Source organism: Fusarium coffeatum, assembly GCF_003316985.1.
Source record: "Fusarium coffeatum strain FIESC_28 chromosome Unknown BRIP53273_contig_49, whole genome shotgun sequence".
NCBI lineage: Eukaryota > Fungi > Ascomycota > Sordariomycetes > Hypocreales > Nectriaceae > Fusarium > Fusarium coffeatum.
The window spans coordinates 182433-201926 of record NW_022157846.1 but is presented as its reverse complement, the minus strand read 5'-3'; the positions used below and the strand labels follow the sequence as shown (position 1 = coordinate 201926).

Genomic DNA, 19494 nt, shown 5'->3' with positions numbered 1-19494 from the left:
TATGCCGTGTTACATACGATGATATCTAGATAACAATAACAATACCATGGAATAGTTGATTCATTGAGGCCTCACGATACCTTCAATGATCTCCATCCGTACTTGATAGTCAAAGTCATCTTAATTGATTAGTGTCATTCCGGCTTCCAAGACCCGGGTGGCTGTGGCCATCAAAGCACGTGCCGAGCTTAAAAGACCCGTGAATCCCCAGGGCCCAGCGCCTCGCTCGGCAACCCGCTAAGCTTCGAACGCCTGACTAGGATCATCGAGCGAATCAGAAGCGAGGAGTAAGCGTCGCTTTGCTTTCTTTCAGGGGCAGGGGACAGCCCTGGGGTTTGCAGCAACAGCAGCACCTCAGGGCTCAGGCACAGTGCTTTCAGTGGAGTGAGACTTGAATAAGGTGTTGAAGCCGCCTAGGCCCGAGATGCATCGAGATTGGCTGGTCAGAAGTGCTTATTTCCCGCTCCCCTTGCATGGATCATATCATCTGGTTCATCCAAAGCGGCAGATGCAAGAAGCTAATTCGATGCACAACTCCAGCACCTTTAAGAGTCTACAATGAACTATTACTTGATAAACCAGGCCAAAGATATACCTTGCAGGCTCTTGTTCGATCTTGGTGGACTCAAGAAATTAACACTCCTTCATCAACGATAATAATAAATTGCCAGACCAGGGGGGGAGACGTGGCCTATCTCCATACCTGGACATTCTGGACTCTGACCCCAGAAGACAAAGACCCAAGGTCTCATTTCCCGTCAAGATCTCGTCTGGTTGCTCTCAGTCAGTGCTCACTGTGCTGGCTACGTCCAATGCTAGGCTGGCTGGTTAAACTTGCACCTATCCACTTCGCTCGCCTTGGGATTGTCCACCAGAACTTGGGGACTGGACCTTCCATCCATGACTCCAAAAAATGCACAGTACGCACGCTATTTTCTAGAAGCAGTTAAGTTCCGTTGCGATGGTGTCAGTGGAGTTAAGTTCAGTTAAGTTCAGGGGATGGCAGTCCACGACTTCAAGCCCAGGGCCAATCCAGCCCATCCTAGCTGCCATCTCATCACCCCCGAACCCCGATTCAGTCTAAATCCATCCTGAACCCCCTTTTGGATGGAATTGGGTCACTGTCACTCCGATTCAGTAGATTGATCTTTGATTGACGGTCCATTCGGTCTCTCTCGATTCTTGGTTATTGCTTTTGTCTTTCCTTCTTTCCTTCCTTCTTGTTTGTTTTCTTACCTTTCAAGTTACCAGGAAGGAACAATCAACAGCTGAGACTTGACCCGCAACGTCTCTTTCCCTGTCAATTGTCCATGCTCCAACTGGACAATTCTTTCAACCTCACCGTATCTTCTTACACCACTTTATTGTACTATACTATACTTTTGACAGACACTTTCTCAAGCAACCAACATCATCATCATTCCTTTCAACCATTGAGCCACACTCAAAGTCGTCCGTCTTTGTCGTTTTCGGCCACACGCTGAAGCTTGGCGCTTCCGTAGCCCCTGAAAGACGCCAATCCCAATACTGTGGGGGAAGGGATCCTTGGGGCCTGTTCGTCTCGATTGATTGATTGTCGATTCCGAGCGTCCCTAGACTACCTACCTACCTTGGCCGCTTTCATTTCTCAACCCCGTCCCCGTGTGGCGCCCATATGAGACAGGCGGCTGGTGTTGTTCCAGTTCCATCTCCCTCCAGCATCATCTCGGTTTCGCATTTTTTGTTTTTTCCTTCTTGATCATGAGCATCAGTCTGGGACGCAATGCGCCGTTGTCCCCGATCTCTATAGGCGGTAGCGATTTCTCTGTTTCCAAGTACCAACCCGACGACGGCCCCTATCCCAACGGTCGCTCCAATCTTGCATCGCCCCCGAATTCGGGCGGCTCCAACAGCGCCATGAGCATCAACGGTTTCCCAAACGCTCCTCTCAACGGCCCAGGCCCGGGCCCGGGTCCTGGCCAAGGTCCTGGTCCAGGTCCTAGAAGCACTGGAGGACCATCACCACCTGCTTCCATTGCGCGCTCAAGTAACGGTACTCAACTCTACGCTCGCAGCGAAGGCCGCAACAGTGTCCGCGGCGACCTTGACGAGGCCGTCCTCAGCGAGCACTATGTCGCCCTGCGCACATTCCTCAACACCCGCGATCCCAATCACAAGCAGCAGCCGAACAAAGCTCGCGACAAGCTTTTGCGCCTTTCCTCAGTTCAATTTTATGAGCTCAGTACCGATGTTTTTGACGAATTGATCCGAAGACAGGCCGCCGCCAGGGCGCCTCCGAATGCACCAAATGGCCCTCCCCCATTTCTGACGCCCGAGAAGAACTTCCACCCCAAGCGAAACCAGGCTCGCCAAAGACTATCTTCCCTTGGCCCTCCACGATTCCGAGACCTGGCCGCCGATGTTTACCACGAACTCGAACGCAGATTCCCTCGCTTCGTGGGAGCCGACCTTGCTCGTACAGGAAGTCCCATGTCAATGAGAGGACCCGGCACACCGATCAATGGTAGCTTCCCCCCAAGAGCCCAAAGCCGCATGAGGAGGCCTTCCGATGCGCCGTCTATGAGAGGTCCTGGACCACAAGATGCTTACGGAATGCCAGCATCCCCAAGTGGCCAGAATGGCGATTACGGACGTCCTACACCAAAACAGCTCAACCAGAACAACACAATCGTTCCGAACAAAAGTATCATGCTTGAAGAAGATGACGAAGGCGAAGGATACTCAGAACATGACCCGAATCGCGAGAGCAAGAGGAGTGCTGGTACCGGCATTATGTCAGAGGTGAATACTTGTTTGTTGATTGTACAGAACAATATGCTAACAGGACACAGACCGACAGGAAAGCCCTAGAGGATTCCCAAAATCAGGTACGGGAATTACAAGAGAAGCTAGAGAGTATGGAAGAGGCTTGGAAAAAGGAGAAGGATGAAATGAATAGCGCTCTGGATCAGGAACGTTCACAAGCTGCTACTATCAACCAGGAAAAGCAAGAATGGAGTGATCTCCGACTCAATCTTGAGAACAAGCTGGCTGAGGCGCAAAACCTTAACGACTCGATGAAGCAAGAATTGCAGCGCGTACGCGACGATCATGAGGATGAAATACAAAGGCTCAGAGATGATATGACAGTAGCACAGCAGTCCGAGAGAAGTGTTGGGCCTGGCGCATCAGACTCTGAGCTCCAACGAGAAAATGATGAACTTAGACAGGAACTTCGGGAACAACAGCAGGTCACAGAGGAAGTCAGGAAAGAGGCCCAAGAGTTCTTGCTCGAGATGCGCGAGCTTTCTCAGCAAAGTGGTACGACACACGAACGACATGCAGAACTTGAGAAGAAGATTGAGAGGCTCGAGCGTGAGGTTCACGAATGGAAGGACCGCTACGCTGGTGTCAAGACGCAACTGCGACACATGCGCGCAACCTCTGCTGGTCCCGGGATTGAGCACGATGCGGCCAAGCACGTCCGTGAGCAGGGATTCGTTGATGAGCGTGGTATGGTCAAAGATATTCACGTCACGAAGTTCCAGATTGCCATTGATGAGCTTCTGCAGAAAGCTCGAACTGAGGATCCCCAAAAGGTGGTGGATGCTATGAAGCTCGTTGTAGTCAGCGTGCGTCGCATTACCAAGGACATCGAGGTGCCCCAGACCGACGACGAGGAGTTTATCCAACAGCAGACCAAGTTGAGATCCAAGGTATCGTCAACCGCAAACAACTTCATCACAGCTTCCAAGAACTTTGCCTCCAGCGCTGGAATGTCTCCTGTCTCTCTGCTGGATACCGCAGCGTCGCATTTGGCCGCTGCTATCGTTGACCTGCTCCGTCTGGTCAAGATTCGATCAACCCCTGCTGAGGAATTGGACGATGAAGATGGAACCATGACACCTGCGGACTCCAGTGCTCTTTTCTCACCTGTAGCTACCGAGCATCCTGTAAACATCCAGAACACGCTTCCACCTCCAGCTCCCTTCCAGGGCTTGAGTGGTATGCGAGGCAGCATTGACTCATCAGCATATAGCCCACTGGGCTCGCCTCGCCAGTCCGCTGAGCCATATTCGCACCAAAGGTCCATGTCCAAGGCCAGCGCGGTACCAATCGGCCTCGGGCAAGCCAACGCGAACACTCAACCCAACGGACGAGCCCCGCAGTTGGATCCCCGAGCCGCCGAAGATCTCAAGGTCAGTTATCTTCAGACATGACGATGTCAGTCCAATACTGACATTTTCATCCAGCTCTTCCTTGAGGAACAAAACTCCATTCTATCGGCCGAGATCCAGAGACTTGTAAACACGGTCCGCGGAGAAGCCAACATGCGCCAGATTTCTGAAGATATCGGTTCCATCAATGCCATTGTCAGCGACATTATTGCAGAATCACAAGCATGCGGCCTCGGCGAGTCGGCCAACCAGCTGGCCCAATGTAGAGCACGCCTACTCGAGTCTGCCGACCAGGGTCAAGACATGGCGAACATTGGTATGGACACAAACTCGCACGAATGGCGCATGTGGGTGCAGACACTACCACCTATTGCATTCGGTCTGGCACGCGAGACCAAGGAACTTGTTCAACAAGCAGATGACATGGCCAGACCCGGACGACCTGATGACTTTTCGTAAACACTTCATTTCTGAAACTCCGGACATTTTAAAGATTTCAACCCGGAATACGCTTTATACCCCTTCTTGCCAGTTTTGACACTGGATGAGCTTTTTGCTATCCTAATGTTTTGTCTTGGATTGGTTGATAATACCGGGATTGCGTTGAACGCAGCTCGACGATTAAGCGGGTTGAAGAAAAGAAAGGGACATACAGTTGGGTAATATTGCACATGGGAATGCATGGGATTGGCGTTGGGAATGCTCTTGATGACGCGTGGAGGCAGTCACAGGCCTAGAATTTAGTATATACGTGCGCCGGACATGACGGAGGATTCAATAAGGCTTTGGTATTGACCGAAGCAGGTTAGAAGGGATGTCCTCAGTTCTGACAAGACTACGCGATGGACAATGATAATAGAGATAGACGAGAAATGGAATGTTATCAACTGTCTATGTTTAAGGCTTATGATCCAACTAAAGACAAGAAGCCTAAGAGCTATCCTAAGTTTCCATCAAGTGCATATTTTCATCTCTTATTCTCGTCTCTTGGGCTTTTTCATCCCTTAGGCTTTCGTCCTTTAGGTTCTTATACTTCATATTGTCAGTCTATTCGATAGCAGCCATACAGCACTTGCCCATTACTAAATGGTCTCATTTTCATGAAAACTAGTAGTGTACAAGAAATTCGTTTTTAATTCATCCATACGAGTTTTCTCCTTGCAGGCACCATAGGTAACTCAAGGTATCAGTTGAGTTGACCGAAAAGTATCGCTCCTTCTTCATATGGTACATGGAAGGCAGGTACAGAGGACCAGTTACTTCCTCAAGTGCCTTGGTGGATGTTTAACACATGAACTGCTTTTGACTCTGGACATCCCAAACCTTTCTTCGACATCGTGAAAGTCGGTCACCTTGCAACTCTAATCGACAACTCGATTGCCCAAAGCAGGGCATCGATCTTCTGGGTTCTTCTTCCACTGTATGGGACCATTGTATAGTATTATCAGGTATCACAAAAACATACACTGCGGCGACCTCACAAAAACTCGTGGAATATCAGCATGATGCATTGATGAGGGAGATTCAATCTAGCTATATACATGAGCCCAACCCAGACCTTTGCGCTACCACAGACTTATCGCTACAGTAGATTCTCAATCATATCAATACGGAAGTCCTTTGACCCTTGGCGACAGCAAGTCTATTGACTAAGATACCCGCCTCGACGGACCATTTGGGTTTTGTGGTATATCCTCGCCGCTTGGCCACTATAAAAAGGTATAGATCACCCCGAGAAAAGCAAGTTAAGACAAAAAAGACTGTCTTTTCTGCGTTTAGCCCAAGTAGCAGTGCCCGACCGTCTCGATATATATCTTCGTGTCACGCAAAATGTTCTGACTGACAATTTGGCTTCCCAGAAACCTCCCCAAAACCGACCCCAAAATACCACCTGCGCCTGAGAGCTGGATTAGTCTAATTGTGGATCGAATAGTGGACAGCAAGTGCGATGATGAGAGCAGTGTAGACAATGGCCTCGACGACAAGTTGTTGCTTGAGGATTCCGCGCTGATCCTTAGTAAGGCAGTTGATCTCTCCATGAGTGTACCACGAGATGGTGGAGTTGAGCTTGCCGTACAGTACGACTGGGCCGATGAACGGGAAGAAGAAGGTCAGTATCATGATCCAGATGAAAAGTCTCTTTCCCCGTTGAGCTACCATGTCTGTGCGCTGACGGTGATAGAACATGTTCTCACGAGCCTCTTCAATAAGGCGAGACTCTGCCTGCGTAAAGGGACTTCCGTTAAGAATTTCCAAGTCGGGTAGGAATCTGCTAGTTCGACGAGTCCTTGTGCTTGAAGAAAACCCACGAGATGGGGTGAGCTCCGCACGGGGAGTTGAGACGCTCGGCCGCAGTCCTCGATACCATGCTCGATGAGTGCTGGAACTAGGCTTTGTCGAAGGAGGAGTATCGAGGATAGCAGAAGATGAAACAAGCATCTCAGAAATCCTCTCGCTTGCTGTGAGTCTGTCAGTATTTCATCCGTCGCAGCCACTTCTTCACTTACAATCACGACGGCGGAACATTTGACGCAACCCATGAGGCTGGTGAGTCGGCTCAGGCCGTGTGATGTCATTTTCGGGAGTCAAGGGCCAGATATTTCTCTTCGGAGGCGATGGAGTCGCAGGAGGAGCAGGTGATGGAGCAGTACTGATAGTGTTAGATCTGCTCCGAGCGGCAAAGTTGCCTGCACTCTCAGTGTGATCTTCTTCACCTCTTTGCCGCTTGAACTGCTGCAACATTTGAGCTTCAGGAAGACTGACTAGAGGGAATGGTAAGGAGGGGAGCTCCTTAAGGAAATTGTCATGGGGAACATGCTTCGATCGGTTGGAATCGGCGGACTCCTGGATACCACGTCTGTACAGTGGCTGATCAAGAATGGTCAAGGGGGTCTTGGGAGGCTCTCGACCAAGGTTTCGACGAATTCGGTTCCAACTGAAGAACTTTTGACCATCGGGCAAGTATGAATCAGCGGTTTCGCCGCTTGTAGGAGGAAGTGCATCAGAATCGAGGCTCTGATAACTGGCTCTTCGTGGAGCCAAATCGGAAAGAAGGATACCTTGATCCTCAGGTGTCTGCTGATTTTGGTCTCTGCGAAAGATGTTGGAGAGTTGAGCAGCTGACTCTGGCAATCTGGACATGGGTTGGACGAACTTGCGAGTCGTGTTGCTGAATGTTCCTGGACTACCGCCATATCGCGGAACAGAAATCGAGAGATCGGTTCCTTTGTCGCGACGGACATGGTACGAGTCATAAGGATTATCGCCGTAGGGATGGCGGATAATTCTGTCTTTGGAGCTGTATGAACGAAGGTGTGGGCCACGCTCCGTAACGTCAGATACATCGGCCAGACTGCTCCCGGTTCCTTTTGCGATGCTGTCGTGAAATTCCTGCTGCATGGAGTTGAGAGCTTGTTCGCTAGTGACAGTTTGCCAATCGCCCTCGGTACCGGTGACAGGTCGGTCCTTGACAAGAGTAGCAATTTCGCCGGTCAGTCGTCTATCGCGGACAGGAACACGACGAGTGTTTTTGTCTGCCTCACGGTGAACCGGAACCTTGACCTCTTCATCGACATTCTAGGTCGAACGAATAGCGCCAGCATGGTAGAAGGAAGCAACAGGGGCACCTCTTTGCGAAGCATTGGAAATGCTTCCCTCTGGGGGTCGCGGGATGGTCTCTTTTGAAGAGAAGGCTAGCCCGGCTTTGTGCAGCGCATCACTGACTTCTCTTTCGGCCGATGGACGTAGAAATCCCGAGTACGGATCTCCGTCATACTTGAAGGGGTCCTCTTGACTGTCTGACGAGGTATGCGAGCACCTCTTGGGTGCTTTGTGAACGCGATCATCCGTTGGGTAGTATCCGGGATCGCAAGGAGCGAGAGACTTCCCGTAGATGTTTGTGTCTTTTCCCTGGCCTGATTCGCCATGCTTGCCAAAGTCACTATAAAAGCTGGACGACGAGTGGAACGATTGCAAACGGGGAGATGTTCTCGGCTGCACTCGCACGGACGGGCCAGAAGGTGAAACAAGCTCAAAGTCCTCTGTTTGTGGTGCCCAGACGTTGCGATCAGTCTCGAGACTTTCGTTTTGCGGTTTGTAAACAAAAAAGTTTCCCTGGCGTCTCATCGCCTTAGTTGAAACTACTGGGTAGGCTTCAGGGGCGTCATCTCCGGCGACAGTTTCCCACTCTGAGGTAGCTTGATCTTCGCCAGACAAATTGTTGGACTGAGAGACTGCGAGGCCAGTGCCATTAATGGCTCTGGGACGGGAAAGATGTTCTGTGACGAATCTGTTTGAATCGGGGCTTTTACCACGAGACTTGGTCGGAGTGGGAGAAGAGAAGTCACGTAATTGAACGCTATCTTCGATCACAGACTTGTCAAAAGGATTCGAGTGACAGGAGATGGTAGAGGCGGTGGTGTTACGCCCATAACGCGCATCTCGGCCCGAATTGTCACTCTCAGTGTATGGCAGCGTGTAGGGCAACGACTATTGGGTTTAGTAAGTTGGAGTAACTTGTGAGAGGGGGGGATATAGTGTGTGACTTACATTTTCGGAAATAGGTTTCATGTTTGAAGCTTTCACAGGAGTAAGAGCATGTGAGCGAGTATGCATGTACATGAGTAAACAAGTGAGGCTTCGAATTAGTTGTAGAGATGTGATTAAGTAGGAGGAGTGAGGGGTAGGTAGGCGAGAGTGAAAGTGACTCAAAGCGACGCGATATTCGAAAAAGGGAGGATAATCAAAGTGTTAGATTTTGTATTCTCTTTTTGAGCGGTTCAACACGCGATGAGAGAGTAACACGGTAGATCACGATGCGTTGAGGAAACGAGGAGGAGTAAGGAGGTTTGGAGATGCCAGGTTCAAGTTCGCGCTCTCCCCGTACTTAGATGCAGGAGATATACTCCTATGACTATGAAAGTAGATGGCTGGGGCATCAGCCTGTGATTGGGTTGGCAGTGATTGGGAAGCACTCTGCGTGGACTTTGGTGGGTGTCGGTTGGTTGTCAGTGCCAGCAGGTGCCAGATCCGAGAAGCGGGTTTTATGCGCGAAAAGTGATTTTTTAAGACGAGTTTCTCTTGATCAAATTGAGACTCGGAGTAGTTACTTGCGTCTATCAACTTATTTAGTGTTTTTGTTAGGATGCGGTGGTGGAAATGGGGAGTGTCGAGGTGGTGATGTTGGGTTGGGCGGAGCTTCATGTCATTAACGGCCTCAGGGTATCAGAAGAATTGACCCTAAGATCCTAAGGGATGAAATAATTTAGTTAATTTATGATAGCTTAGAATAGGGCTTAGTCTACTTTATTATTGTAGCCTAAGCCTTGGGAGACAATTCTTCTGTCACCTGGTTAAACGACTACACTTTACGAATAGCGAGGTGATAGGTCAACGCGACATCATTTATGGGTTAATTAAAGACTTCTCCAGTTTCTATTTAGCTGAAGGTGCTCTTGGCTACGTTGTTTTTGGTAATAGCAAGTAAGTTGTCCACGCATGCACTCAATGGACTTTTTGAGATCTGGGAGGATGAAACCTTTGGGTATTCTGAATGTTCCATTCTTTCTACATACAGGTAGTCCCATATACCCGTCGTATGCTGCTGGGCGCCGTCTACAGAGTATGTGGTGATAGCCCCTGATGCACAGTTCAGTGGTATGACACTGAGCAGATACTGAGAAGAGATCCATCGCTTCATGGATCTGCGGTTCCCGGCCTTGTGACCAGACTATCCACAACTCTTGCGCTGGCATGTATCCTCAGCCCGTGGATGGAGTATGGCCGATGCCGTATCAGCACCAAGACTCTTGAGTCCGCGTAAGGTGACGAGGGTTGGCTCCCTTAAGACACAAGACTAAAATATCTAGGATTGGTCTGGAGTTTTCCATCTATCTATGCTGTAATAAATCGAGAAGAGAGAAGCGCTTGCTTTACATACCAGCCACAAGGCTTGGTGTTATAATACATCCCAATATCCATATTCGAGACCATCACGACCTTCGACTTTCAAAGATCTCTCTCGCAAATCCCCTACCCAACCTCACGGATCTTGCTAATACAAGGGGTAACTTCCTCCACCCACCTCTAACAAACCACCAACTAGCCACACCGCCAGCTACAAGACCTGTCAGACTAATAAACAGCATATCCCAATTCCTTGCTTTCCATATAGGCATACGCATATCCGCTGTCTGGAGATGCATAGGCCGTAACTCAACGCCATCACGAAAGCGAAGTTCTTGATCTACCATAACTTCTTCAATAAGATCGGCTGCGAGATGTTTTCGTTTGGAGTTAAGGTTTGCTATACGCTTCATACGAAGGACGTTGTCGGCAAAAGATCCGTCTGTGTCGGTGGTGATGTTTTCTATAGCTGAGGCGATGGAGGAGGGTGTTAGGTAGGATTTATCGAGGGAGGTGCCGACGCCTGATGCAGCGAGACGAGCGCTGTTGCAGAGTTGGTCGAAGAAGTACCCTATTGCCAGGACGGGTGTGCCGTGGAAGAGTGTCTCGTTGGCGCTTGAGCCGCCGCCGTGTGTGAGAAAGAGGACGGTGTTGTGGTGGTCTAACACAGCTCTTTGAGGTGCCCATACAGGAAGACGAAAGTGCGGATGGGCGTCGTTGAGAAGGTCCTCCACGCTAATAGTCGAGCCATCACCGAGAGGATAAGACTTGGAGATATCGAAGTTGGCGCGAGGTTTTTGTGGAACAGCCCAGATAACACCGTTGATAGATCCAGCGTCCAGAGCTCGTATGAAACCGAGAAGATACTTCGTCAACTCTTCTCCCGGAAGGTTGACGTGTGTTCCTAAGCACGCATATATCGTCTTATCATGACCATCCAGGAACTCAGCCAGATCATCATCCAGTGGAGGATACTCGTCGCTGAGAATAGGTCCAACAGGCGTCATGAGAGGCGGTAACTCCTTGGGCGCCTCAAGCCCCCAGAACGAATTGACAAGAACAAGATAATCCGGCTTCGGCATAAGAGAATGGCTGTAGTTGACGCCCGCATCAACACGCATCTTTTTCGTCCATAATAGCCAAGGGATGATCGTCGGCAGTGCCGCAAACACCACAAACTCGTTCCAAAACCTCGACGATAGAGAAGCATGCTCAGAAGTCAACGCCCCATCAGCCTGAAAACCAGGCTGACCTGGATGATAACTCACAGGTGCCATGGCATACGGCATCTGCGGCCATACACTTGCGAGTTGTATGTTGAACTGTTTGAGCATGTCCCTCGCTGCACTATCGGCGAAGAAATCAGCAACGATAAAATCCGGCTTTGTAGAAGGATCCAAACAGAGATTCCGTAGGTTCTTGTAAGTTTCCGTCCAGAAATTGTCAAAGAAGTACTTGGACTTCATCATCGGCGCAAAACCATGCTCATGACGCCAGAGCCGCATACTCTCATAGTGCACATCCAAATCATCTTCCGTAGCAGCCGGACCGACGATATGTGTAGTTTTGATAAAAGGGTAATCCACCGTCCACTCTTCCTGGCCAGCACAAGTAGCAAATTGGATCTCATGCCCACGGGAAGCAAGCACAGCGCCTATTTCAAGAACTGGAGCTACAAAGTGTTAGCTTTGACGATCTTGTGTGGGGGAATTTTCAGTACCTGCATGAGTGAAACCACCTGTTGTGACGAGGAGAAGGATTCTCCTGCGAAACTCATGGGGGCTGTCAGCCATTGTTTTAGGCAAGTCAACGTTATTAGACTGGATAGTTTAAATTGGAATATGTGTGTTGGGATTATGATGGGTTGGTCTGCATTGCACATGTATGACGCCTATGCTGGAAATACCAGTGGGGTTAACCTTAGATCCGCAGGGTCCTCAGTAGGTGATACCCAGCGCAAGATACCTACCTAGCTGAGACATCTGCTATTAAATAGGTTAATAGCATAAAGCACAAGAAATGAACAGGCATAAGAGAGGAAAAAGCCTAAGAAATGAAAATAAAAGACGAAAACTTAGGACAGCTCTTAGGCTTCTTATTCTTATTATCATAAACCTCAGGTTAGGTGATGATCCCTGTGACTGATTTACTTGATTGATATCACGAATAGAGACGTTTTGAGTGGTAAAATAGCATCATTCCTTTTCTGCAATCTACCATATCTATGCTTAAATTCACAGGGCCCTTTGTCCACCCCATGTAGACTCTGGCCAACAAGTCTACAATCATCTTTGGACCTTTTTTTCCTTTTCCCATCGGCTTTCATTTTACTAGTCATAGCCGCCCACATCCGGGAGCGGCATACCCATGAAACATGCAGAACTTTTCATATGCCTTGGTCATCTTCCTTGTCCAATTATACCGTTAATGACAAAGAAAACTCCACCTCGGCCAGTCGTAAACCCCAATCGCCCCTCGCGAGGCGTCGAGGGTGCTTGGTTCTTAAGCTCCAATATCAGTTACTCCAGGATATCAACACACCACTGCAATCTCTAACAGCCTTGTGTGTGCATTTATCGGGAGGACATGGCCTTGGTAACAAGACGCTTGAGGGCAAGCTCCTGCTTCTTGAGGTCCTCGGCGGTGCTGTCGCTGATCTCGAGAACGGACATAGCCTCGCTGAGGGTGTTCTCGATCTTCTCCTTCTGGCCACGCTTGAGCTTAAGAGAGAGAGTGGGGTCGGAGACGATCTCCTCAACACGGCCCATGTAGGACTCGAGCTGCTGCTTAGCCTCGAACTTCTTCTGGAAAGCATCATCGTTGCTCTTGAACTGCTCAGCGTCGTTGACCATCTTCTCAATCTCGTCGCTGGTGAGCTTTCCGACGGAGTTGGAGATGGTGATGTTGGCGCTGCGGCCGGAGGTCTTCTCAGTGGCGGTGACCTTGAGGATACCGTTGACGTCGACCTCGAAGACACACTCAAGGACGGCCTCACCGGCGCGCATGGGAGGGATGGGAGCGAGGGTGAATTCACCGAGAGAGGTGTTGTCCTCACAGTTGACACGCTCACCCTGGTAGACGGGGAACTGAACGGTCTGCTGGTTGTCGGCAACAGTGGTGAAGGTTCGCTTCTTGAGGGTAGGGCAGGTGGTACCACGGGGAACAACCTGGGCGAAGATGTTACCCTCCATGGCGACACCGAGAGACAGAGGAACGACATCGAGGAGGAGGAGGTCGGAGGTCTCAGCAGATGTGGCCTTTCCGGAGAGGATACCGGCCTGGACGGCGGCACCGTAAGCAACAGCCTCATCGGGGTTGATGCTCTTCTCGAGCTTCTTGCCGTCGAAGAACTCGGACAGAAGCTTCTGGATCTTGGGGATACGGGTGGAACCACCGACGAGGACGATCTCGTCAACGGCCTTCTTCTCGATGGCGGCGTCCTTGAGAACCTGGGCAACGGGCTCAATGGTGCCAGAGAAAGCCTTGGCGTTCAAGTCCTCGAAACGAGCACGGGTGATGGACATAGTGAAGTCCTCGCCATCAAAGAGAGAATCAATCTCAATGGTGGCCTGGGCACCGCTGGAGAGAGTACGCTTGGCACGCTCACAAGCAGTTCGGAGACGTCGGAGGGCACGGGCATCGCCAGAGAGGTCCTTCTTGGTCTTTCGGCCGAACTCTTTCTTGCAGTGGTCGAGGAGGTTGGTATCGAAATCTTGTCCTCCCAAATGGGTGCTGAAGTTTTATGTTAGCTATTGTGTATCAGTAGGGGAACGTAAACTTACTCTCCGGCAGTAGCCTTGACAGTGAAGACACCACCCTGGATGTTGAGGAGAGAGACATCGAAAGTACCACCACCGAGATCGTAGATGAGGACGTTGCGCTCCTTGTCGGACTTACCGGCACCAAGACCGTAGGCAATGGCGGCGGCGGTAGGCTCGTTGATGATACGGAGGACGTTGAGACCGGCAATGGAACCGGCGTCCTTGGTAGCCTGACGCTGGTTGTCGTTGAAGTAGGCGGGGACAGTGATGACAGCCTTCTCGACCTTCTTGCCAAGCTTGACCTCGGCAATCTCCTTCATCTATTTGGAGGGGTCAGTAAAAATTGGTAGTGCGGGGTTGAGTTTTGTGTGCATACCTTGACGAGAACCATGGAGGAGATCTCCTGAGCGGAGAACTGCTTGTTCTCACCGAGGTACTCGACCTCGATCTTGGGGCTGCCGTTGTCATCGACAATCTTGAAAGGCCAAGACTCGATGTCCTTCTTGACGGTAGGGTCATCGAAACGACGACCAATCAGACGCCTGCGAGGGATCTCAGTCAGAAATTGTTCGCGGAGAGTCGGAGGAGCGAAAGAACTCACTTGGCATCGAAGACAGTGTTGCGGGGGTTCATGGCAGCATTGTTCTTGGCGGCCTCACCGATCAGACGCTCCTTCTCAGTGAAAGAAACGAAAGAAGGGGTGGTGAAAGAACCCTGCTCGTTGGCGATGATCTCGACATTGCTACCCTCGTAGATAGCAACACAGGAGTAGGTAGTACCTGAGGAGATGGAATGTTAGCGGTTGTTTGATGGATAGAGCTTTGCTGTGTCTTGAGGTGATTCTCTTGATTGTCAATGTCTTCATTTTGAGGGCATCATGAAGTAAGACCAGCGCCCGGACGGCGCACACAATAGAAACATCGCAAAACGACGACAGCCGGAATGGAATAGAATATCAAGAGTAATAGACTTACCCAGATCAATGCCAATGGCACCGTCGTAAACTTCGTCCGCCATTTTGTCTTGTCTGAAAGGTTTGTGGTGGAAAGGGAAGAAGGATGAAGAGGAGAGAAGAAGAACGTGGGGTTTCAAGAAAGGAAATTCTCCCACATCGATTTTTGAGCGGGCGTTAAAAGAATAATAAATTTTGGAGGGACCTGTGAACTTTTTCTGCGGGGCGGGGCAGTGGTCTGTAGGGATCCCCTCCACTAAACCTATCAGGGTAAGGTCCCTCGCCTGAGTTTTTTTTCATGCTCCATCTTGAATTTTTTTCATTTTTCTGGTCTGAGTCTTTGCTGGGCAACCAGATCAGATCGCACTTTTGGTAGAGTGTTTTTAAAATGGGACGAGGTAATTCTAGGCCGGAGATATTACGGAATAGGCTGTTATAGACTCAAAGAAGTTATTCTTCTCGTTTCATTGTAGAGTATAACCTCTATATTTCGAGGATATCATGAATTTGTGTGGGCAAAACACACTGTACTGTAAACCTTGAACCTCAACCAGACAAAGATTTTCCCTCTCGCCTCAGCAAATCATTACCCAGTATCTTGTACCAGTGGCAAGGATTTAGCCGCCTCTAGAAGCAAAATTTCTTCCGAGCCCGCATGCCTGAGGATGACAAGCCTGGCCTGCTGCAGTCCAGCCCAACCCAGCCCAGCTACAGTTCCCGTGGTCACGTAGTACCCAATAACTTTTGACGGCCATCCCGATAACAGTTTTTTTGCCGCTTTCGGATCTCCGGCGGAGATTTTTGTTGATATTGTACTATGTAGATTTGTAGTACGGCCACTTACTCGCTTGCAACCACCATTCCTCCGGCAAGTGAGTTTCTGACTCGCTTTTGACGAATGACGACTCTTGATGGCCTTCTGGAAACTCATAGATGATTGTTGAAGTTCGGAGTTACCCTTAGGCCTCATTGGTGTGGATAGTCTTTCGGCATTGGTGATTACAGTTGTTGTTGCTGTGGAACTTGACAGATGCGCTTCAGAATAGACTAGCATGCCTTGACCATGGAGTTACTGATATCGACCGGGGACACTTGAATTACAAGAACGGAGACTGATATAGTATGATGAGTTGCCAAAATAAGTAGCATACGATTGGTCGGCTCATCAGCATACTATCACGATCCACTTCACAATAGCTTCAACCACCCTCACGCCAAGGTATTAGAAGACTCAATCGTCGAGAGCATAAGAGATGAAATAATTTAGTAAATTTATGAAAGCTTATACTAATCTTAGGCTCCTTTGTCTTTAGCGCCTTAAGTCTTAGAAGACAAATTGTCTGCTGGCCTGCCTGTAGCCTCACTTGTACTTGGGCTTCACGCCGAGAGCCTCAGCCTCAGCAGCCACTGATCCAGCAATCGTCTCCTTCAACGATGCCCCCTTGGCCTCCCATCCCAAATACTTCCTTCCCCTCTCAGCCTCACTCTTGGAATTAATGCCCCATGCTATACCCGCCTTGTATCCTCGATCGATCACTTCCTCCATAGTGACATGCTTGGTCTTGAACTCGGGGATATATCCCTGGCGATGAGCCTCCTCTGCAATCCAAGTGGCTACGTCATACCACTGATGTTCTCCCGTGGTGACGAAGTAATATCCCTTCTTACCCCAGACTTCAGAATCGTCTTCATTCTTGGACGGCGCTTGTGATGCGTCAACGGCATTGGCGATGAGCTGTGCAAGGTCTTGGACATGGACATTATCCCATTTCGCCTTTCCAGCTCCAACGATGGGGGTGTATCCGAGGTCGAGAGTTGCGCGGACTATTTCCGAGATTGCGAAGCTGTCTTTGTGGATTAAGCCTCTGCCAGGTCCGTAGATGACGGGAGGTGATACCATAAGATATTTGACAGCGGGTGAGCCAATACTCTGAAGGATGTTTTCCACATCTTTGTGGACGGCTTCATCTGGTAGGTCAAGTATGCGCTGAATATCTGTGATATCGTTGTACTTCTGATCAGGAAGAGGCGGTTCTCCGTAGCGCTTGTTTCTGAGATCATACCAGGTCAGGATACCTGCGCCTGAGAGATGGATGTAGTATCCTGGGTTCTCAGCTGTATGACTAGAGGCAAGACCCGCTGCGATGGCTTTGGCTGCTCCAGGCGCATCTGCTGAATCTGCAGTATCTGTGAATCATGTAAGTTGCCATTCTTAGTGGTGAAGTCTGACTGTTAGACATACGGACAACAACATCAGCTTCAGAAGCTGCTTTCTCAATTACTTCAACGCTATCAAGATCGCCATAGACAAACTTAACATCGGGAAATTTTTCTGCGATAGGTTTGGCACGCTCTTCGTTGCGGACGTAAAGTGTATAGTCGTAATCTGGGTGTGCCTCATATATGATGTCGAAGGCAGTGCCGCCAACATAACCTAGCAAATGTTAGATTGTACACAATCGCTTGCTTCTGCTGAGAGTTTCCTACCGGTCGTTCCAGTGCTGTATATTTGTTAGTTTCCCTTCACAATCACAAAAACCGACGGTATGTGGTTGACTTACATGAAGATTCTAGGTGCCATATTGAAGTGTGAGTGTAAACTTGTTAACTTGTTTCAAACAAATGATGTCGTGAATTAATTTGAGAGTACCGGAAACTGTCTAGAATAGATTTAGAAGCACCTTTATATAGATATAGTTGATACGCGATCTCTCTGTACATTATTGGTGTTTCTAAGCAAGGAGATCAGTATAACTGTGCCACCTCCAATCAGATTCAACCATTCGAGGACATGCACGGCCGACGGAACTTCCTGACATACATAAACCAGGCAAATGTTTCTACAGACATGACAAATCTGACCTCATAGCTCCTGTCGCCATACAAATTTAGCAAATAGACTGGAAATTGTTCCATCTCTTGTTTGCGATTCGAGAATGAACGAGGGCAACCGGTTCCCATCTGCGTACTCGTTACAAATCTACCATTTAGAAATCATCATTGTTTATTTACTACGTCAATATAAGCCCAGTTTTGTGGAATCATCAAACGCTTCTAGAATAAGTTCGGAGTATTCATTTATCAGTCAAGTATTCGTTTGCCACATGCTTACCCTATACCTCAATTGTGACCAGCATTGACTACCGTTTTGTATTGCAGCAGAAGGGTTGCCTTTAAATGAAAGTATAACAAGTTCTCGCCAGCTGAAATATACGCTTCCCCTCTGAAACACTATTTGCATGTGTGAGGATTTATTGCTGGCCTCAGTGTGCTCAATGGCACCCAACAAAGGCAAACGCACTAGATACAAGCTGTGTGTTCGTAAGGGCCCTGGAAACAAATAGGAAATCGCAAAAAGGCAAGTGCAAACAAATCTCCAATATGAAAATAGTGACTATTTGCGCCTGGTGCATTGTTGTGGTTTTATATTTGACTGAGGCCATTCGCGATTGTTTGCACCACCACAACATCCAACTGCTTTGGCGGTGATGTACCGCTTGAGCCACTTTGGCCAACCACATCAAACCAAACCGTTGTCAGAACAAATGAATATCGCATTTCCATTGAGTTTGAGCCACTTACAGCCCATCAAATGAGACAACACAATCGGCAACTCAAGCTTAGCCATCGTCGTAACTACTGAGCGGGGTATACGATAACCTCCCATGCACTATCGCAGTAGTCAAGCTCAAACGACCAAATAAAGCAAATACAACCAATTGAAACAGTGCAAACAAAGACATTGTGGATTTCTTTACGGTACTTCCCAGGAAGTTGCGACTGTCCCCTTACTTCATAAAGGCCAGCTTCCCCAGGTTATTCTGAAAGTTATTTCTCCATCTTCATTCTCATTCTCATTCTCATTCTCATTCTCAACGGTTAACGAAACTACACATCTACTCTTCTCATCCGAAAACAAAGTCAAAATGCCTGACAGCTACAACGTCAAGAGCTCTGGCACCAACAGCCAGGTATGACTACCAGCACTCACTTCATATGATTCACTACTGACACGAATCCAGGGCAACCACTACTGCTCTCGGGACTACGGTTCCAGCTCCTCCAACTCAAACTCCTATCACTACTCCAACACGTAAGTTCTGAACCTGAGGGTGAAGTCCACGGATAGCTGATATTGTTCAGGGACGGTTCTTACTACTACTCCAACCCCAACGGCAGCACCTACCACAACAATGGACAGGGCGGCTCAACCTACACCGCCCCTAACGGCAACTCTTACTCTTCCGGCTCGAAGAAGTAAGCGTGGTGAATCGGGATCATTGGTATTGTGAGGGATGGCTAGGTAAATGTTGAGTTGAAGATCCATGAGACGGTACGAAAGTTTGGTGCCGAGAGTCTATTGGCTTTGGACCTACTCAAGTACACGTCCTGGAGAGATTGGTTCATACCAGATGAACATCAGATAGCTCTCAGAGTTTAGAGCATGAAGGGAAAGATGCTTGGTGAAGATAGCCAATTGACTATGAGTTGACAGAACCAAATTGAGTACCATGACTGCTAGTGATAAATGCAATGTGATTTCTTTGCTCTATATGTGAGCATGACTGGGCTACAATATTTTGGTATGCATTCAACATCAGGGTGCTCTTGTCAAAGAATGATGTGGCTGATGAAGTATATCCAATGTTTCTATCCATGACTAGCAGCCCCTATGTATACACCTCCATAAAGTTGTCTGATTCACTTCAGAGCGAATGTT

At 48.9% G+C, this 19494-nt stretch overlaps 5 protein-coding genes across 5 annotated transcripts; 2 read left to right on the top strand and 3 right to left on the bottom strand.

Moving 5' to 3' along the window:
- Window positions 1–1740: 1740 nt before the first annotated feature.
- On the top strand, window positions 1741–4616 carry FIESC28_02247 (uncharacterized protein; the record flags this gene model as incomplete). Its single annotated transcript, XM_031156397.1, has 3 exons — window positions 1741–2781; window positions 2832–4178; window positions 4233–4616. The coding sequence occupies 3 exons, from the start codon at window positions 1741–1743 to the stop codon at window positions 4614–4616; spliced, it is 2772 nt and encodes a 923-aa protein (XP_031019568.1).
- A 1455-nt stretch (window positions 4617–6071) lies between these two features.
- Window positions 6072–11854, bottom strand: FIESC28_02246 (uncharacterized protein; the record flags this gene model as incomplete). The annotated part of the gene is made up of 7 exons (XM_031156396.1): window positions 6072–6616; window positions 6665–7733; window positions 7881–8645; window positions 8706–8793; window positions 9731–9794; window positions 10240–11733; window positions 11782–11854. The coding sequence occupies 7 exons, from the start codon at window positions 11852–11854 to the stop codon at window positions 6072–6074; spliced, it is 4098 nt and encodes a 1365-aa protein (XP_031019567.1).
- A 780-nt stretch (window positions 11855–12634) lies between these two features.
- FIESC28_02245 (uncharacterized protein) lies at window positions 12635–14839 on the bottom strand (the record flags this gene model as incomplete). Its single annotated transcript, XM_031156395.1, has 5 exons — window positions 12635–13793; window positions 13844–14142; window positions 14199–14364; window positions 14424–14601; window positions 14797–14839. The coding sequence occupies 5 exons, from the start codon at window positions 14837–14839 to the stop codon at window positions 12635–12637; spliced, it is 1845 nt and encodes a 614-aa protein (XP_031019566.1).
- A 1295-nt stretch (window positions 14840–16134) lies between these two features.
- Window positions 16135–17355, bottom strand: FIESC28_02244 (uncharacterized protein; the record flags this gene model as incomplete). The annotated part of the gene is made up of 4 exons (XM_031156394.1): window positions 16135–16961; window positions 17017–17208; window positions 17262–17275; window positions 17336–17355. The coding sequence occupies 4 exons, from the start codon at window positions 17353–17355 to the stop codon at window positions 16135–16137; spliced, it is 1053 nt and encodes a 350-aa protein (XP_031019565.1).
- A 1345-nt stretch (window positions 17356–18700) lies between these two features.
- Window positions 18701–19035, top strand: FIESC28_02243 (uncharacterized protein; the record flags this gene model as incomplete). Its single annotated transcript, XM_031156393.1, has 3 exons — window positions 18701–18745; window positions 18797–18867; window positions 18918–19035. 3 exons carry the CDS (start codon window positions 18701–18703, stop codon window positions 19033–19035), a joined length of 234 nt encoding a protein of 77 aa, XP_031019564.1.
- Between the last annotated feature and the right edge of the window lie 459 nt (window positions 19036–19494).